Source organism: Pseudochaenichthys georgianus, chromosome 11 (assembly GCF_902827115.2).
Source record: "Pseudochaenichthys georgianus chromosome 11, fPseGeo1.2, whole genome shotgun sequence".
Classification (NCBI taxonomy): Eukaryota; Metazoa; Chordata; class Actinopteri; order Perciformes; family Channichthyidae; genus Pseudochaenichthys; species Pseudochaenichthys georgianus.
Window position 1 is genome coordinate 7,317,403 of NC_047513.1, and position 21,189 is coordinate 7,338,591.

The 21,189-nt window shown below is 40.9% G+C and overlaps 1 protein-coding gene across 4 annotated transcripts; it reads right to left on the reverse strand.

Moving 5' to 3' along the window:
• Positions 1-267: 267 nt before the first annotated feature.
• On the reverse strand, positions 268-20,865 carry LOC117454684 (T-cell differentiation antigen CD6-like). Of its 4 annotated transcripts, none has more exons than XM_034093809.2 (13): positions 20,768-20,865; positions 18,460-18,528; positions 12,735-13,016; positions 11,432-11,746; positions 9,247-9,561; positions 8,788-8,853; positions 8,490-8,627; positions 7,621-7,737; positions 7,293-7,415; positions 6,983-7,054; positions 6,062-6,235; positions 3,660-3,770; positions 268-3,579 (listed from the first exon to the last, which is right to left on the reverse strand). In XM_034093809.2, exons 3-13 carry the CDS (start codon positions 12,964-12,966, stop codon positions 3,485-3,487), a joined length of 1,758 nt encoding a protein of 585 aa, XP_033949700.1. In that variant the 5' UTR covers positions 12,967-13,016; positions 18,460-18,528; positions 20,768-20,865; the 3' UTR covers positions 268-3,484. The 4 variants fall into 4 exon arrangements, with proteins under 4 accessions (XP_033949700.1, XP_033949698.1, XP_033949699.1 ...); XM_034093807.2 differs by lacking the exon at positions 20,768-20,865 and adding an exon at positions 19,695-19,809; XM_034093808.2 differs by lacking the exons at positions 18,460-18,528; positions 20,768-20,865 and adding exons at positions 15,445-15,574; positions 15,695-16,941.
• Between the last annotated feature and the right edge of the window lie 324 nt (positions 20,866-21,189).

Sequence of the window (21,189 nt, forward strand, 5' to 3'; positions counted from 1 at the left end):
GCTTAATAACCTTCATTACGTGTTAGAGAAGGAACATAAGAAAGTTTGACAAAGATGAGGCTGTTAAACGGGCAGTGAATCCGCTGTGTGTAGAAAGAGAGAGAGACGCTGAGCTGCACTGTGCAGCGATCAGCTGATACGGAGCATAGAGAGAGAGAGCTGCAGTCCGCGGGCTCGGCCTCGCTTCCTGTCCTCACAACTCTTATTAATCCCGGTACCGGACAATTGTTATTTGTTCCTACTCGGAACCGAGTTTTGCTTCCCAACCCGGCCACTGTGCTGCACTTCCCGCCCCGTCTAACTGTACAGAAAGCGGCGAGATGCATTTCCTTAGGAATCGACAAGCAGAACCGAAACTAACACTTCTAAACGAACAATGGCGGACACGGACAATTTTCGAATGAGTTCTGCCTTTTGTAAACTGAATGTATCAATAATTTGTCAATAAATCGGGGCGAAAAACGTCACTTGTCCGCCGGACAAGTCAATTGAAAGATCTACTTGTCCGATATTGTAAATAACACGTCCCGGACGGTGGGACGTGTACTTTTTCGCACACTGTACATTGCATGATATTTCTCTCTTTCAATTTATTCTCACTTGGCCATCTTCTATTCTCATATTCCCATTCCCTTTTAATCAAACTTAACTGCATAGTATTATAAGATTGCAATAAAAGCAACACTTATCATGTCTTGCTCAATGTCCTTTTTTGTCCATTATCTGTCTGCAGGTGGCCTTGAGGTCAAAGTCATGCACTACATTGGGCGAAACCTTTTTTTTTGAGGACAGAGGACAAGATCTGGTACACAGTGGACAAGGTTGTCACCTTAATCCCTCCACCAGAAAACGTAACACAGAGGCATGTCCAGATCAGCCCAAGAGTGTTCGCCGCAGTATGTAAAAAACTTGCGCGTGCAAGTGGTGAAATGTGTGTTCATGATCAGTTCAGATTCTAGTGCATTTTTCTTTTAGATGTTGAACCTATTCGTTACAAACCGTTCAGGGATAAGTTGGTTATCGTGCAGAAGCCTGACAGCAACAGCATAATATCAATTGTGTCAATGTTTTCTTCTGAACCCACCTGGGTAATTATTTTCTGTGTACTTTAAGTGGTTATGGATGAACAATTGTTATGTCTTCAAAAATAAAATGATTCTATTGACTCCAAAACATTTGTGTTTGTAATATTTCCAACATAAGGCAGTAATGACTTAAGATTAAGCAATAAGGTTGAGGGAATATGATACAACCTTGAGAACAAAATACTGTGGTCACTACCGAAACAGTGCAGTCACTACCGAAACACTGGATGTTTTGTAAAAAATAAAGTATATTGAGTTATCAACTAAAATGATATGATACTGATTGGTTTAATGTATGTTCAATTTCAACAATCATCAACTCTGGAATCAATATGATCAGTATTATGAATTTTACAAAGAAAGATTGCATTAAGATTTTTATGAATTGTATAAATTGAACTTTGAAATTTGATTAAAAATTCACTTTTATTGATTTAATTATGAAAACCTTCAAGAAATATTTGCTAAAATACTATTTAGAGAAGGGAAGGTAAAACAATCTTAACAGGTTCATATAATACCTTTTTACTACAGTGTATGTACTATGTTTCGGTAGTGACCATTTTTGGGAGAGGAAGAACATTCCAATACAGTCTGAAAATACGATATAAACATGTACGGTTCTTTTACTAGATATGTGTAATTTAGATATGGGACAAAATATATATGGAAAAAGTTTTGGGAAAAAAACATACAAAATGTCAAAATATTTCCAACCTTACTTTGGTCCAATTCGGTAGAATGGAGATGCTTCTACATTCAAAGAACTCCTCAAATGTTCCTCCTTCAGAATTCTCACTTTGATTTCCCCCTTCCAGGCAGTCTTTGCTTTTCATTCAGACTCATTGCATTTCAAATGTATAGTTGCAGCGAACTGGCTCTTTCTTTGTAAGATGACATCAGGTGGCCTTTTCAAAACATCCACATTCCTCTCATTTGTCCGCTGGTTTTCTTTTTGATCAGGAATGCATGAGGGTGATGCTTTCATCGCCACTTCTCAATGGACGTCTGAGCATCATGGAAAGAACAATTCAAGTCTTTTCAAACAGTTTGTTCTGCCAACAGGCTGAAACGGCAACACCATGTTCATAATGATGGATTACTCACAGGGAGTTAATCACGGTAAGTACTTATTATAGTGGTTCAGTCATTTGGCAAGTTGCAGGTCAAACATTGGTCATGAAATCTGGGTCAGAATGTGGTAGAAAAGTTTGTATATGCTGAGGCCACATTTTCCTCTTTAATCAAAGGCTTTTCAATGTGAACTACCGCACATAACGGAGATATTTAAATGCTGCTAAAATATGTACCCTAGATTCTCCTGTTTTAATCAAGTATATCCAGGTTTTAACCTCAATGTATACACTTCTTTATAACTATACATCTCTCAGTTTAAACAGGTGTTTGGTCTTAAAGTACATGTTCTTTTCAGTGCAGGTTGCAGCTTCAGTCCCACTTAGGGGTGTAACGGTTCACAGAAGTCACGGTTCGGTTCGTACCTCGGTTTGGGGGTCACGGTTCGGTACGGGTTCGGTACAACAAGAAAAAGCAAAAAAAAGGTCCCAAATGCATAATTCCAGGTTTGTTGTTATTTATGTTTGAACAGTAGTGCACATTTCAGTTTAAAAATAAGGAACTCTGACATTTTGAATAATTAACTGTATTAAACAGTTAAAAACAAACCACAAACACTCAGATGGCCATATTATCTATAATGGCTGATGTCAAACAAAAAGGTTTCATCAAGCTGTAAAACTAAAAAGAATGTCTTGAACATATTACATCATAAATAATAAGAAAGTGTTTCAAGAGCGCTCTCATGTCTATTGACTTCTTAAAAACAGCGGGGATCAGCTGTTGAACAGCTGTTGTCTTTCGCCGGGCTCCGGTGATTGGCAAATCTGGGTGATGCCTTCTGATGCGATTTAGCATGTTTGGCGTGTGTTCCATTAGCATACCGCACCGCTGTCGAACAACGCCGACACACCGTCCTCGTCCAATCCACCACTCGCACACTTCATCGTTATTGTAGTCCACAGGGAACCCGAAATGTTCCCACACAGCTGATTTAAAAGAAGCAGGTGGGTTCTAGCTCCTGTGTGTTATCTGAAATCGCCATACTGACTTTTCTTCTTCTTGTATTTTGTTCGTTTTGTTGTGTTTTGTTCTTGTTCTTCATTTGTTGTTTAAGGGCGGCTGGCAAACAGCTTTTAGGCACAATACCGCCCCCTGGATTATATATAATGTAGTGGATACTGCCCTGAATGACAGACTTTTTTCCCACTCGTAAAAAAAAGTTGTATTCGTCGTGTGACTGCGCGTGCCGAACCGTGACGTCCAAACCGTGACGGTACGGGACGAATACGGATACCGTTACACCCCCAGTGTTTCAGTAGATGTTACTCCAAGGTGCCGATGTCATCGTAGTCATCATCAGATGAGAGGTGTTGGTCGGGGCTCACAGGGGAGTAGATGGGGCCGTCTCCTTCCTCATCTAATGATCAGACAATAAAAACGATCAGCACATGTTGTAGATCTTGTTTCTCCACATGGGTAACATCCGGTGACATTCACCTGATCTCTGCAGGTTTGCTGTTTGCCCGGGGTGAAGATGATCTTTGTTGAAGTCGAGCCGTGCAGGTTCCAAAGCCTCGCTGACACCGGACGACTGACCCGGCTCTGGTTCTGCAATGTGTAACAGCACATGGGATCAAACTAGATCTAGATGTGAGGCTTGGCTCTAGACTTTATACGAGACGATAATACTTTACTGGTCAGATCAAGTCTGAAATGTGACTTGCATCACAGCAGCTCCATGTGCAACATCAACATGGACACATATCAAGACACAATACATGACAAAAAAATACATTTAACATAACATCACAATCACTGAGAGAAGACGTGCTCAAAGAGCCTTCAGCGTGCATTTGATCTGGGATCAGCTCTGTATTTACTGAGAGGGTGGACTGGAGCACTAAGGAGTGCTTCAGTCTGACTTCATTGAATCGCGGGACCTTGTATCTCCGATTAAATGACTTTGTTTTTATTGCCTCTATGATAAAAAAACACCCCCAGATTTAGTTAAGTTACAGTACAAAAAGTGTAAATGAATCTTGTAGTAGAAAAAAGATAAACCCTCTCCAGCGATAGTATTATTTGTCTTGAATAAAAAAGAGCTGCAATATCCTTTCCCAATATTTCAAAATGATATGAAAGTCACATGTATTTCCAGTAGTATATCCCATCTTCAGTGACCAATAGCACGACCCCTCTGTAGCAGCTTTCCATTTGTCCACCAGATGTCCTCAGCCACTCAGCAGTCACACACCTGTTCCTTCCTCTCCCCCTGATGAGGCCCTTTCTCTCCCTGGCCCAGGTCCAAACGGACCCCTACATGTCTGTGGTCTCGCTCTCAGATGAAAGCGGCTCCTTTAAGATGTCGGTGTAAATACAGCAGCAAGTTTTGGGACAAACTCCAGCAAAAAAAGGAACTGTTGTAACTTGTTGAAACAGTACAAAAATATTAAAACATATTAAATTATAAGTTTTTTAATCTGATGTTTATGAGCTGCTTGGTTTTTGCAACAGTCCCTGTAAATAGACCAAACGTGACAATAAAAGGCACATGTATACAGTTTCTAGACTAGGCAGGGTTATATATGATTAGTGCTGCGTACCGGTACGCCGAACCGGTACTGGACTTGTAAAAAGTTTCGGTTCAAGACCGGTTAAAACCGGAACGTCAGGAAGCGGTACTTGGACTCGCAAAAAAACTAGCACTTACGTATCTGTCTTGTGGTTATTTAAACATTCCCTGATAAACGTTATTCAGCGTCAATAAATGAGTGCTAATCCCAGTGTGTTCAGTGTACAACATCACATGTCATTTCACCTTCGATTCACGGTTTGAAAACGTAGAATTTTGCCACATGCTAATGCTAACCGGAAGTGAAGAATTTTCAGAATAAAAGTATTAAGTTAATAGTGTGAACTTCCGGTTTTTTTAGAATAAAACTGATTTAAATTAGTGTATTTAATTCAAAATTACGCCACATCAACATTGATTTTAATTTCTAACAGTATGTATTGTAGAGTTGTAGAAAATACATGGTGCACAGACAGTACAGTACACTCTGACTGTACAGTCACTACACTACAGTGTAGCCTATACTGTATAGTAGGTGTGTAATGCGTATAGTCTACTCTACACTTTTAGGCTCAGGGACTGTTTGGTTACTTTAGTTTGGTAAATGAAATACATGTTTGAACTTTGTAGTAGTTCACTGTAGTTGCTGTCATAAGTCATTTGTAGACTAAGTGGCACATTTGTACTTTGTAGAGAAATGTAGACACAAGTTGGAAGGGAGCACAATAAACCTGATGAGTTTGAATTTGAGTTGATTATGAGTTAATTTTCAATTGATAATTAGCTCACAATAAGTTCACTTTAGTTACTCACACAGCTTGACACAAGCCATGGGTTCAGGTACGGACTTATAAGTCCGGACCTGAACCTCTGGACTTGAGTCCGGACCTGAACCTGAATGTGAGTCCAGGTGCGCAGCACTATATATGATCATAAGTAAAAACATCAAAATATAGTGTAACCTTAAGTTGTTAAATCTGTTTGAAAATAGGAAATGTCTATCTTATTTTGCGCACTTAATGAGTAAGCGGTCTCCGTCCCCGTCAATCAATCACCCACCTGGTTTCTATTGCCACCATTTTCATCATAGTTGCAAAGCTTGCTTACCTACCTGTGCTAATTCAATTTCCACTCCCCGTCTGTAGGCTATTCGAAAGAAATCACTGAATTCATCTTACCATTGGAATTTACACAACATTTATGATGGGGGATAATCATTTCAATCTTAAAGGAATACTGTCGTTAATTCCCTCTCATGATTAATATTTTTCTTTGGAGGAAGCTTAAGAAACATTTGGACGGAAGCAGGTGAATGATTAGGACTGACCGGGGGGGAGGGTGACGTAGTTGTTGCTGGTGTTCTCGTAGCACTCCCCTGAGGAGGTGCTGGACGTATCAAACGAGTCCACTGAGACCATCTTCGACACTCTGGCGTACGGAGCGCCTGCGTCGCCGAAACAGCCTGAAAACGTTCCCATCACTTCTTCTGAGGGTTCTGGGGCTGGGGAGGTAAATCAGGACAATAACATTGAAGACAAGGAATAATAAGGATAACTCATTATAGAATAACCGAGAGAATAATCAACAGCTATAAACATGCTTTTTATATGTATTTTTTAAATAATATAATAATAATTAAATAATGTTAATAATTGTTTGTAATGTTTGGACAGAAAGTTTAGTGTGTCGCAGGCTCATTGAGAGTGTGTACAAAATAAGTAATTATTATTTGAAGTATTTTATTGTATTATTTTGTTGAACACTGCTAAAAGGTTTCAGTATGTAGCAGCAGTCATTTGAACACATGGTTAACTTCCTCAGCACAGAGATATTGACTTTTAGCAAAAAACGATATAATGATGAACATATCGGAAAATTCTGTAAAACATAATCCTTTCAGTATGTGTTTTGGAAACAGCTACTTTTTATTTGAAAAAAATAATATACTTATTTTAATCCAATTGCACATATTGTATGATGAGTACGACTGTAGTTATATGACCTTTTTTGTTTTTGTTGTTTTGTGTGTGTCTTTGGGAATATTTGAACACGTCATCATTCATTTATTATGAAAACCAAAATAAGCCTTTATAACTTCAAATATTTCCTTTATTTTATGTTTTCATGCTTGAGCCATCGTCTGATGATCCCAAAAGTATACAGTGGAAATATTTTTCATATATTTGAGATCTGCAAAGTGAAACTTCTTTGTTTCTGTGGCATCTTTGCAAACGGGACAGTGACTCACCTTCCTCAGAGAGGCTGTGGAGACCTGCAGGCTTCATGAAAGGGTTCACTTCTGTTCTGAACCTCTGAGAATCTGCAAACAAAATGAGAGTGCGTTCATTGAAAAACTATCACTGCAAACATTCGCTGCAAACAGCATTGATCTGCAAAGACCACACACACACACACACACACACACACACACACACACACAAAGGGCAGGGCTGCGTCAACCGCAAAATGCAGCAACATAGCAAGACACCATCTTAGGAGGCAAAGCCTGAGCAACACAGAGGAATAATTACACATGTTAATAAAAGAACGTAGCTCACTCCGAAAGGTGGATAAAGGGACAGACGGGTCATTGCTCTGGTCATACTGCTCATAGTCTGTGTCTACTGACGAGCTGTCAACACTACTATGCTGGGTCCACAGATACCTGGGATTGGAGGGGACTTTTGTGGGCAAAGAAAACAAATGAAAAAAGACACAATGAGATGATTTTATGCGACTATCTCAACACGGCGTATTTATATAAACACATATATTAGTCAGGTATAAAGAAATAAAATACTAAATTGTATTAGATTGCAGGTTATTCTATTCTGCTTACACATGTAGGTTTAATCTATTTATCACTATATCTATTTATTTATTTACCTTTGTTCTGCAGTGCGTTGCGAGTGACCTTGACGAGGTCGACGGAGTCCTGATAGCCCTTGTTATGATGTTCAGAGGGGATTCGGGGGTTGCTGCGTGTCTGCTGGAGCAAGAACGCTGTGGACACAATTACCAAATTATAAAGAGAATTATTTCACTCGTGCTTTGGACTGTCGGAAGAGTCTACTGTCTAACTTAGAGGTATCAGTTTAATGGAAAGAAATGTAGACACAAGTTGGAAGGGAGCACAATAAACCTGATGAGTTTGAATTTGAGTTGATTATGAGTTAATTTTCAATTGAAAAGTATATTTGATCTTTTCATGACATGTGGAAAATGGAGAATGTGTTAATATGTAGTCTGTTGAGATAAATGATCCTTTCAGACATAATACTGGATATGGATTAATGATGCATTTCTTCCAAAGAAAAATGATTAGGAATTATATTCCTCTCCCATATTTGACAACATGAGCAAATATGGTTGAAAACTATAAAACCATACTATACTGTTTACTAATTATAGCATTAAATTATAATGTTTGTTATCAATTTAAAGAAATGACTAATTGAATTAAAAAATATATATTCTCCGCTTCCGTCCTAAAGAAGGCAATGAAGGCAAAAACGTTTGTCACAAAAACATCATATCAGGAGAATTTTCCCAAAAGTTTGCAAACCTGTTTTTCATTCACTTTAATGTTATAAAGAATGCCAGATATCAGAAACCAAAGCCACAATAATAAACATGACCAGAATAACATTTCAGTGATTTAGTTCAAAACTCCTGAAACATCTTGTTTTTTAGATTTAAGGTACTACAATCACAAATTGAATCTGGATGGCTGTGTCTGAGTGAGGAAGACCCACCGTGTCTCCTCCTGTAATGGCAGCACAGCACTGAGTTGGTGATGAGCACCACGAGGAGCAGGAGAGCCAGAGCCATGGTGCTGAGCAGCTCTGGAGACGGGAAGGAGAAGCCTTCCCTACGACTGACTGGGGTCACACCTTTTGGGATGTACAGAAAGAAAAGGAAGTTTTGTGTTTGTAAATGAGCATACATTCTGATTGTTTAATGAAAAAAAATAATGTTCAGTGTTTGTTTGAGCACCATCCTGTGACTTTTAAAACATATATGTGTTTTTGAACTGAACAACTCCATATTTACCAGTAGTCCAACTGGTCATTACAGTTGACCCAGCTGCTGTGGTGGCTTCAGCAAAACCCAGGGAACCTGCAGGACAACAAGATCCCATTTTTGTATTTCAACAACAACCATTTAGCTGTTTTATCTACATAGGCAGAATGAGCTTTAAATGATTTGTATATGTATACATGAATTACGTGAGGTTAATACTGTTAATATTGAACCGCAGAATTGGAACAAAATGTTTAAACATTTTTAAGGCTGTGTAAAGATTAGAAAACAGTTCTCTGAAAATTATCCAAAGTAAAATTATCTTTAGTCAATGAATAAAATAAATATTTGTAGCTGCTTTTGAGTCCTGTTTTGTACATTTTATATAAAGATACATGTAATTATGATGTACTCAGGTCTGGATTCTTTCTACAAAACCAATGTAAACCTATCTTATACTGATGTTGTTGGACATTAACAAACACTCACCCTTACAGATGACGCCAGAGGCTTTTGAGGAAATGCACAGGTGTGTTTTGTTGATGTACTCAATGCACTGCCACATATTCTGCATGTTTTTTTGGCATGAATAGTACCACAGTGTCCCGTTGTTGTGGGCGAGAGGAGGAACAAACTGGGTGAATTTCTCTGGCTCAGTGCCACACTGAAGCATGGCGCACACCATGGAGGACATGTCTTTATTCCAGCAGTTATCACACAGCGTTCCCCAGCTGCCATTACGGTGGATCTCCACTTTACCAGAGCAGCGGTCCTGACCTCCAGTCAGACGGACTGCTCTCATCTCTGCACATAGAAAATATAAAATGTGAATCCATGTTGATTTAATTTTTCTCAGTGAACATTTCGGTACTCAATTCACGAGGACCCTAAAGTCATATCCTTGATACTTCTTTGGGGATGTATTTTTTGTAATTATGATCAACAGTAGTCTACACTGGGTACAGTACATTTAATATGTTTTGTGTAACCAAAATAAATGACTGGATTTTCTGGATTTCTTATATTTAAAAAATATTTAATTACAAACATTGTCCCTCAACTTTGTAGATCTTCCCTTAAAAAAGCATTCTCCTGACGTTGGTGATCCTTCAACTTTTCTTTTAGCACCACCTATTCTTACCTTTTGCAGAATACATTTTATTTGGTTTGTAGTCACCACTAGCTTTTCATTTAACACCATCAACATATCAAGATTATACATTATTTGTGTATACACCATATTATAAACAATTAAATTACAAACATGTTTCATGTGTATTTACATGTTTTAGTGCAGGGCTGCACATCATGTGTGTATTTCAGATTTGGGTGGAACTATCCGTCATGGATCATATTAAGTGAAAAGTGTATGTCATATCTGTGTACGCAAAAAAGGTGTATACTGTATATATATACATGTAAATAGAGCTCTGTTGTTTTTATATGTTTTAGTTTTTATCTGGTTTCATTTTCATTATCACGTGTGTATATGTGTTAATAAAGTTCCTATCTTATAAAATAGTTGGGTTTATGACCAAATACCTGCAAAAATCCCTTAAACCGCACATGTGGGAAAATCATGAAGACCACGTGTGTTGAGCAATTAGCAAAGGTTAGCATTTATGTGTAGCCTACCTTATGCTGTTGTTAGCATTTAGCTCAGAGAACGTTCAATCATACATCAAGTATGTGAGTAACACCTACGTCACTTCCCAGAAAAAAAAATACGGCCCCGCCCACTTTTGGGGGAAATCAACGCTTTCATTTGAATGGCGGTCAATACAAATTCTGAAGTTGTTGCCAATCCGATCAGAAATTTAAGAAAACCGTAGATTTTTGGATCTTCAAAGAGCCCGATTACGATGGCCAGTCAGGCAAACAATTACATTAAATCATTGGAAATCGACGATCGGGCTAGATATATGGTTAAATTCAAATCAGTAGGCGAGGCCGTAATTTTGCCAGCTGATTACTCTCATGAGCGAGGAGGAAAATAATTGTTTTATCATGCCAAAAAGCTGCTGTGTTGTTTATTGCACCTCAAACATTAAAACAAATCCAGAGTTATGTTTTTCTGTACTTCCTCTAAGAAGAAAGGACAGTAACAGAAGAGCTCTGTGGCTTCAGGCTTGATTGCCATTCAAATTACAGCGTTGTTTCCCCCAAAAGTGGGCGGGGCCGTAAAGTGACGTAATTGTTACTCTCATCTATGGACATCAATCGCCTACTGCTATATTGAACCATATATCGAGCCCGATCGTCGATTTCCAATGATTTAATGTAATTGTTTGCCTGTCTGGCCATCGTAATCGGGCTCTTTGAAGATCCAAAAATCCACGGTTTTCTTACATTTCTGATCTGATTGGCAAAAATGTCAGAATTTGTATTGACCGCTATTCAAATGACAGCTTTGTTTTCCCCCAAAAGTGGGAGGAGCCGTAATTTTTGCCCGGAAGTGACACGTGTTACTGGCTTTGTTGTGCTTTTTTCACTTTTACGACGATAAACTAAAAAATATGCCATAGAAAGGTAGTTACAAAATATATACATATCCAACCAACTGAAGTTTTCAACCCCTCCATGATGTACTGGAAGCGAATTGTGAGATAAATTGTTTTAACGCTTACAGATACGTTTCAGTTTTGTGTAAGTTTGAACAATTATTCAAGTGTACCTGAGCATACGACCCCAGCATCCTCTTTGTGTCCGCAGTCCGACTCTTCCTGTGAGGCCGGACAGTCCCACAGGCTCTCCTCTCGGCCGGTGCAATTCAGCTCGTCCCGGTGGACGGGTCCTCTGCCCGGGGGAAAGGAGCCGCCCTGTCCCGTCACACTGACCGCGTATCCGCAGCCGAGCTGAGCACACACCACGTCGGCATCACGCAGGTCCCACTGGTCATCACACACGGTGCCCCACTCTCCATTTCTCCACAGCTCCACCCGCCCTGCACAGCGACCTGAGCCCCCGGCCAGCCGCACAGCCCGGTGGCCTGGAAGACATGGATGTTTTATGATGAAGAGCAGTGACAGCCTGGGAAATACTTTTATGGCAGTTTTTGATAATAAATAGATGTATTAAACAATAGAAAAGAGACGCTCATGATGAATTACAATAACATTTCTGACTGAATTGATAACCAAGGGCTGGCCTCTGGTTTATAGACTAATTGCTGGTAAAAGAAACTCCTAAGATATTTAACCCTATGCTGTGTGTTGACATTTACGACCATCCCTGCTTCTAATCTCCCGTAAGGAATGTGTTAATGCAGTCGTATGTTGATACTAGGTTTTATGGCCTGACCTGCCGGGCACAGGGGGGGTTTTATGACTGTGAGAACGCTGGCTTTCTAAGCTCCACAGATGTGAGAGACATCTCCTGTGTCTGCAGATGTTTACGCCCATCCCCAATATGTGGATTTGACTCTCTGTAAACTATTAAAAGGTCTATCAAGAGATAGACTGGTCAGAATTGACATGACAACCCACCCGTGCAGTCAGAACCTTTTGCTGCTGTGACTTGTGATGTGAATTCTCCGGCCGTTGACTTGTAATAAACATCATTGTTTGACATCAAAGCTCCAACTCTCCTCGTGTCTCTCTGAGTCCTGACTCTGCATTTCTGCAGAAGTTTCCCTTACATACATTATTTAAAGAATGTAAAGTGTTATGTGTGTAGGGGCATCATGTCATGTAAGGAAGTAGTTATTTACTTATTGTACTTTAGTAAAACAATACTACGCAAAAACTCAAACAGTAGTAGCATCAACATATAGGGTTAGTGTACATTGCATAATAATAAGTTTCTTTTGTTTTCTTAAAAAATTCAAAATAAGTAAAAAAAATAATGAAAGTGGCCTACAGTACTAAGCAGAATTATAAAGCAAATGCAGCAATAGTGTATTTAAAAATGAAAGTAAAAGCAGGACAATTATTTACATTTCAATCCTATTATCAGTGCAAGAAAAATAAAAACCTCACCACAGACAGCTTCAGCGAGCACAGAGCAGTTACCTCCCTCACTCTGTGAACAGGTTTGCAAAAGACCATCTCGGTACAAACAGTCGTGGAAGCAGGTGGCATTAGGAGGGGAGCTGGTTTTATTCACTTGAAAGATGCTGCCACAGTCCAGATCCTTACACATCTGTTCAGCCAGCTCATCCAAAGAGTCTGCTGGTAAAGCCACCACATCACTGCTCCTGTTTCCACCCATCCTCAGTGTGAAGCTGCAGTTACCAGAGAGTCTGTGAATGTAAGGGTCACCTGAGGGGCCGCAGACACAGAAGCACAAATTAGTCAAAGTGAGAGCAACCATTTCTTGTTCTCTTACTCTGGTTAGTTTCTTATAGTCATTCATTCCCTGTCTGTGTTCTAAGTATCCTTCAAAATGATGTCACAAATATAAAGTTTCTTCTTTTAAAAAGCTTAGTTATTATTTCCCAGAAACAGCTGGGCACTGTAGCTTCTAGATTAGAACATGTTACTAAAACAGGAGGAAGTGGGGCTTTGTTTGGGAGTATTTTAACAGCAGATGAATAGATTGAATAGAATATCTGGGTGGGTCTCTAGTGAGTAGAAACAGAGGAAACAAATGTTTATATTTTTGCAAGTGGATCAGAGCATTGTGGGTGAAGAATGAAAGGTGAGCACATCATTAAAAAGTGTCAGGCGTAATCTTCCACCTAGCCCTCTTTTATCCGATATATACAATTTGCTTTTGACTACATTTAAATATACTCTTACTTATTAACTAACTAGCTAACTAACTAACACACTAACTCCTGCTGCTAAAAGCATAATTTGATCATTTCCTGAGCTACTGTCATCTAATTCTGTGTTCTCTTTTTAAATGTTCTTAACCTACGCTACCATATCTGTTTTGTTTTTTTAAATGGCGCACTTGTAAACCTCAAATCAAAGAAGATATAAATAAGAGCCACTATAACGACTTTCCCCCTTTATCTTTTACCCAAAGAAGCTAAAATATATCATTTGATATACTTTCCTTCACTAAAATGCAACACCATGTCAGGTTACAACGTGTTGGCAGCGTTTCGTTTATGCAGAGCTTTTAGTAAACCCGGTGCATGTTTGGTGAATTTGTTCTAAATGCAGCGCATGTGGCATTTCGTTTTAGGGACAGAACTGCATGATGAGGGTGCAGATGAGGACAGAAGTAAAAGGGGGTTTATAGAGTGTGTGGGAGAATGCACACTTTCTCACTGTTTGATTTGCACCTGCAAAATACAGATAGGAGCGTTTCACAAGCAGGTCACCCCACATCCTGTGACATTAAGAGCGAGAATATTCGTACGCTCTCTGCATTTAGTGTTAATCCTGATTTTCGAGCAAAGGTTTTGTAAACAACAGTGGTATAAATGTGTAAATGGTAAATGGACTGTACTTATATAGCGCTTTATCCAGTCTTTACGACCCCTCAAAGTGCTTTACATACTACATGCCACTTGCTCTAGGACAGGGGTCACCAACCTTTTTTAGGGTGGGGGCTACTTTTACTCCTTTTTTTGTGTGTTTTTGCAGTGTATATATTTAGCACATTTTAACATTATGATGTGCTGACCTTTAACCTTTGTGTGCTGTTTGGGTCTGTGGGACCCGTTTTCAGTGTTTACTAAAATAAATAAATGTATTCCATTTAATTATTTTAATTAAATTAATTGCCTTATTTGGGGGTGGACCTCACATCCTCTAGGGGGGGTCCTCACCTCCTCTAGGGGGGTCCGGGGGCAAGCTCCCCCGGGAAGATTTTTTTTTTTTAAATGTTGAAGTGAAATGCATCAATCTGCTGCACTTTGAGCACAAAATGAATTTATGGATACAGCTCTCAACACTCAGATGAAAGGGAGCTGTATACTTTTCAATAATCCAAACATCTTTAGAATATGATCACAACCAATAACAAATCATTTAAACTTGTTTATTCTTATTTTATGTTACCAGTTAGCATCCTTTCTTTTTATGTATGCATATTTTACTAATCACTTTTTTTACTGTCCTATAGTACACATTGGAATGATTTCTTACTTTATCTATATTAAATAGATAAAGGTGTGCTCTCCCTAGCTCTCTCTCTCGCTCTCTCTCTCTCTCTCTCTCTTTCTCTCTTTCTCTCGCTCGCTCGCTTGCTCGCTCGCTTGCTCGCTCGCTTGCTCGCTCGCTTGCTCGCTCTCTCTCTATCTCGCTCGCTCACAGAGGCTGTGTGCTCCTCCGTGGCGATGACGGCTTGCGTTAAAAAAAAAAAAAAAACATATTTGTAAAGTGGGGGGACACAAAAGGGATTTCGAAAAGAGCGAGGGACATGTCCCCCCTGTCCCCAGTGGAAATAAGCAACACACAGAGTAACACTCTGCCCCTCATGTGTTGTGTGTATTCTGTCAGAAGGAAAATCAGCGGGGAGGTGCCACATTGCTGTTATTCCCGACTGCAACGCTGGTCCCGCAAATCAAGCAAGAACGTGATAGTAGATAGTAGATAGAGTTCGCTATGATTTAGGTTTCCTTTATGCATAGGGTAGATTCTTTTAATTACATTTCCTTTTTTGTTTTGTGTATTTTATAAATTTTGGATTTGCTTGGCGAGCTATTTTTAGAACATGCCCGCGGGCGACTCACGTTGCCCTTGCGGGCGACACCGTGTTGGCTACCCCTAACATTCACACACATTCACACACCGTTGGCCATGCCATCGGGAGCAACTCAGGGTTAAGTATCTTGCCCAAGGAGGATACATATTGGCTGCACGGGCAGGGATCGAACCCACAACCTTCTGGTTGAAAGACGACCCTTGCAGCCATAGTCGCCCTATAAGTGTGTGTTTGTGTGTGTGGGAAAAGGAAGAGAAAAAATATGTTTCTTAATAACAAATTAGCAGTGCAGATAAATATTATATTATATTATATATCTGAAGAACCAGCACCTTACCGTGGTAGAGAGGTTACTCACAAGTCCCCGGTTAGGTGCTTCGTTGTTGGATTTACCCCAGTGGACGAGAGGGTTGCCTCCCTACGCCTGCGGGTTATGGGGGGGAAAACTCTGACTGTTGTGTGTGCTTATGCACCCAACAGCAGTTCAGAGTATACAGCCTTCTTGGAGACCCTGGAAAGAGTCCTGTATGGGGCTCCTGAAGGGGACTCTTTAATCTTGCTGGGAGACTTCAACGCACATGTGGGCAATGATGGAGACACTTGGAGGGGCGTGATTGGGAGGAACGGCCCCCCTGATCTGAACCGGAGTTGTGGTTTGTTACTGGACTTCTGTGCTAGTCATGGATTGGCCATAACAAACACCATGTTCGAACATAAGGATGCTCATAAGTGTACGTGATACCAGAGCACCCTAGGCAGAAGGTCCATGATCGATTTCGTTATCGTATCATCGGACCTGAGGCCGTATGTTTTGGACACTCGGGTAAAGAGAGGGGCGGAGTTGTCAACTTATCACCATCTGGTGGTGAGTTGGGTCGAGTGGCGGGGGAAGCCTCTGGATAGACCTGGTAAGCCCAAACGTGTAGTTCGGGTGAACTGGGAACGTCTGGAGGAGGCCCAAGTTCAGGAGGCCTTCAACTCACACCTCCGGCGGAGCTTTTCGGGCATTCCTGTGGAGGTTGGGGACATTGAACCAGAGTGGTCGGTGTTCAAAGCCTCTATTGCCGAAGCCGCGGCGGGGAGCTGTGGTCTCAAGGTCCTAGGTGCCTCAAGGGGGCGGTAACCCTCGAACCTCCTGGTGGACACCGGTGGTCAGGGAAGCCGGCCGACTGAAGAAGGAGGCCTTCAGGGATTTGTTATCCCGGGGGACTCCCGAGGCAGTTGCAAGGTACCGACAGGCCCGAAGGGCAGCAGCCTCATCCGTGGCCGAGGCAAAGCAGCGGGTGTTGGAGAAGTTCGGAGAAGACATGGAGAAGGACTTTCGGGCGGCACCAAAGTTGTTCTGGAAAACTGTCCGACACCTCAGGAGGGGGAAGCAGGGAACCATCCAAGCTGTGTACAGTAAGGATGGGACGTTGTTGACCTCAACTGATGGAGTGTTAGGGTGTTGGAAGGAACACTTTGAGGAACTCCTGAACCCGACAACTCCGCCCTCTATGTTAGAGGCAGAGCTGGAGTATGACGGGGGATCAACACCAATCTCCCGGGGGGAGGTCACTGAGGTCGTCAAACAACTCCACAGTGGCAAAGCCCCGGGGGTGGATGAGATCCGCCCGGAAATGCTGAAGGCTCTGGGTGTTGAGGGACTGTCATGGTTGACACGTCTCATCAACGTTGCGTGGAAGTCGGAAACAGTACCGAAGGAGTGGCAGACCGGGGTGGTGGTTCCCCTTTTTAAAAAGGGGGATCAGAGGGTGTGTGCCAATTACAGAGGCATCACACTACTCAGCCTCCCCGGGAAAGTTTACTCTAAGGTACTCGAAAGGAGGGTCAGGCCGATTGTCGAAACCTCAGATTGAGGAGGAACAATGCAGATTCCGTCCTGGTCGTGGAATGACGGATCAGCTTTTTACTCTCGCAAGGATCCTGGAGGGGGCCTGGGAGTACGCTTATCCGGTCTACATGTGTTTTGTAGACTTGGAGAAGGCGTATGACCGAGTTCCCAGGGAGTTATTGTGGGAGGTGCTGCGGGAGTATGGGGTGAGGCGGTCTCTACTCAGGGCCATCCAATCTCTGTACTCCCAAAGCGAGAGCTGTGTCCGGGTCCTCGGCAGTAAGTCGGATCCAATTCCGGTGAGGGTTGGCCTCCGCCAGGGCTGCGCTTTGTCACCAATTCTGTTTGTAATATACATGGATCGGATTTCGAGGCGTAGTCGTGGGGGAGGGGGTCTGCAGTTCGGTGGACTAAGGATTGCACCACTGCTTTTTTCAGATGATGTGGTTCTAATGGCTTCATCGGTCTGCGACCTTCAGCACTCACTGGATCGGTTCGCAACCAAGTGTGAAGCGGCTGGGATGAGGATCAGCACCTCCAAATCTGAGGCCATGGTTCTCAGCAGGAAACCGATGGACTGTCCACTCCAAGTAGGGAATGAGTCCTTACCCAGGCCCAAGTGAAGGAGTTCAAGTATCTCGGGGTCTTGTTCTCGAGTGAGGGAACAATGGAGCGTGAGATGGGCCGGAGAATCGGAGCAGCGGGAGCGGTACTGCAGTCGCTTTACCGCACCGTTGTGAGGAAAAGTGAGCTGAGCCAGAAGGCAAAGCTCTCTGTCTACCGGGCCATTTTTGTTCCTACCCTCACCTATGGTCATGAAGGATGGGTCATGACCGAAAGAACGAGATCGCGGATACAAGCGGCCGAGATGGGTTTTCTCCGCCGGGTGGCTGGTGTCTCCCTTAGGGATAAGGTGAGAAGTTCGGTCATCAGGGAGGGACTCGGAGTTGAGCCGCTCCTCCTTCGCGTCGAAAGGAGCCAGTTGAGGTGGTTCGGGCACCTAGTTAGGATGCCACCTGGGCGCCTCCCTAGGGAGGTGTTCCAGGCACGTCCAGCTGGGAAGAGACCAAGGGGTAGACCTAGGACCAGGTGGAGGGATTATATCTCTTCGCTGGCCTGGGAGCGCCTTGGGACCCCCCAGTCAGAGCTGGTTGATGTGGCCAGGGAAAAGAAAGTTTGGGGCTCTCTTCTGGAACTGCTACCCCCGCGACCCGACCACGGATAAGCGGGAGAAGATGGATGGATGGATGAATAAATATTAAACTTACTGTTGAATTCCTCTTGTATTACCACTCCTGAATAGTTTCCCTCGGCTCTCACCTGATAATCACTTGGGCCTGTTGAAAGGGAAATAGAAAAAGAGGCATTACTTTCAGTGTCTGTAAAAATGTCAGCGCTAGTTCATATTGGCCTCTCACTCACACACCACATCAAACTCACTTTTTTTAACAACCTGACCAAATTACTTTTGTATCATTCAGAGAAAGTGCAATATGGGTCAACTCTCTCAAATATGATCGATTATCTGCCATGTGTAATCTTTTATGCTTTAACTTTCACACCACAATCATCTTCTCCTACATGTTATGTTTCCACTTGCTGTAACTTCATCTTAAGGAGTACAATTATTCAAAAGTGTTTTCGTCGTACACATAGGTAATTTGTGTAGTGGAAAGGCATGCTCCTGGGTTGTGCTTAAAGATCGGTGTTGGAAATAAGGGTTAGCCAAATAAAATCGTACACAACCATCATTTCGAAACAATCATACATTTATATGAAACATACACACATGGGCTTTACCCACTTTCCTTCCAAACTTTTTTTGAACTTATTTCTTTGATAACTTTTGACTGCTACACCATCAAGATTCAAGATTTTCAAGATTCAAGGCTTTTATTGTCATTCGTAAATAGCTACAGTGTAGTGATGTCGATGAAAATCGGTCATGGGCTCCTCCAACAGTGCAACACAATAAAACAGATAAAATAGTGCAAGTAAATACAGATAAAATAGAATAGAAATGGTGCAATTACTTTTAAGGGCATTTTATTTAAGGGGATCTTCAAATAAAAATATTCACTATTCTTTAAATAAAAATATTCACAAAAAGAGCAGATATGATTGGACTAAAAGTGCTAAAAGGCTACTGTATTTCCTCTAAAATACATTGAAAAATAAATAGCAAACTTCACAATATAACGGCAGTAGTTTTCAACTGCATGGTTTTACTTTCTTCTTTTAGAATAGAGCAGCAGAAAAAAGGAAAGAAGACAATGCCAGCTGCTATGATTTTGCATCTGTCATTTGTTCGTAATTTAATGTAAATGTAATAATATACCTTATGTGCTGTATTCGCACATTCGAAAAAATGTTGTTGAATACATCATTTTATATTGCCAAAATATAAATCTATTATCGTCTCCTTCGTTAAAAAACAACAACTCCATAACTCAGTTTGTGAATAATGTTTTGCACTCATAGTCTATAAAAATGTATACATTACCTAGACAAAGACAGCTCAGTTGGATGATTAAAATGCATTTCAGCAGCTTCATGTTGTTGTCAGAAAGGGGGAAACAGCTCTATTGTCTCTAGACAAACAGTTGGCACTGAGTGAGGCTTCCTCTCTTGTTTCCTCTCTATCTGAGTGACAGCACTTCCCATTTAACGCAGAGCATCATGATAGGAAGTGAAGCCTGTGGCTTTGTCACTCACACTTCATATCAGGACTCAACCCACATACATCATTCTGACATATAACATCAGGAGTATTTTGATAATAAGTGCTCTCTTTACATTAAGACTAGACACTTTGAGTCATGACATGACAATGACATTATATTTGTAAGAAATAATTTAATATGTAGGATTCTATTTACCCTGAACTGCGCGACTGAGTCCAGAACAATGATAATAAAACGAATTAATACAATAACCAACTAATGGTCGAGCTATTCAATTCATAAGATATAGGGGGGGAAATGTTTGCCTGAGCTACAAAATGTCTCACATTAATTATGACATTGTGTATATACTTTGGATTTTAAACTTATTTTCACCTTATTTGTGTACGTTAGAATGTATACAAGCCCTCCACTTTGAGTTAAATATAATTGTACGATTTAAAACTACATTTATCCACAAGGGGGCGACTTTACATCAAGTGTGTTGTGGTGCCTGTTTCAGCCAAGATTTCATACAAATGCACGATGAAATTCCGTTGAACCCCCCTCCAAACATTAAATGTTTAAACAAATACTTCAATATTTTAAGAGACAATTGAATACCACCTAAATAATAGGAAATAAAATAGAACAACTTTTATTAAATTAAAACAAAATTACATTTTCGAGTGAAATACATTTGTTGCGTATATACAAACATTAATACGTTGAAATATCTAGATGTATTCATGCATTTCATACATATACATGTATATATACTACACTGTCTACACATAGTCTACATATGCCAACATATGTACAACATACGTACTAGAGTTTAAAATATAAATGCGGCTCGTATTCTAAAGGCATATATTCCAGAAAAAAGCTAAAAATAAAAAGGATTTATTACCTTTATTTATGCAGAGGAGATGTAAGATGTATATGGTCTGTTTTTATGACTTTTGCCATGACACTGTGCAGCTCCGTTGGATCCCTCACACTGACAGCTCTGACAGCTGCCTGCTTTGTTTACATCCGGCGCCAAGAGCACGCGCTCAATTCTTCTTGCTCTCCTATTGGCTGTGCTGTTCTGTAGCCCCGCCCACCACAGAGAGACCGGAAGAAGCAACTGACAGAAACAAAAGAATACATGTTAATTTAAGTTTCATATCTTTTTTACAAGTTTACTATTACAATAAAGACTTAATAATACTCAAACCAAACGTTTTATTTAAGAAAATAAACACTACCCTAAGGTGTGTCTATTAAGTTGCTAGTTTAACGTTAGTTAGTGAACCAACTCCTCTTGCCGCGTTAAGTAGGTTGAAATAA

What these genes read in the sequence shown, in the direction of transcription:
- LOC117454684 (XM_034093807.2), bottom strand. Translation starts at nt 19,746, where the DNA reads ATGAAGCTGCTGAAATGCATTTTAATCATCCAACTGAGCTGTCTTTGT. An exon ending in AATACAAGAGGAATTCAACA is followed by an intron (nt 13,017 to 18,459) that starts GTAAGTTTAATA and finishes GCGGCCCCTCAG; the next exon opens with GTGACCCTTACATTCACAGA. An exon ending in GCTCGCTGAAGCTGTCTGTG is followed by an intron (nt 11,747 to 12,734) that starts GTGAGGTTTTTA and finishes CATGTCTTCCAG; the next exon opens with GCCACCGGGCTGTGCGGCTG.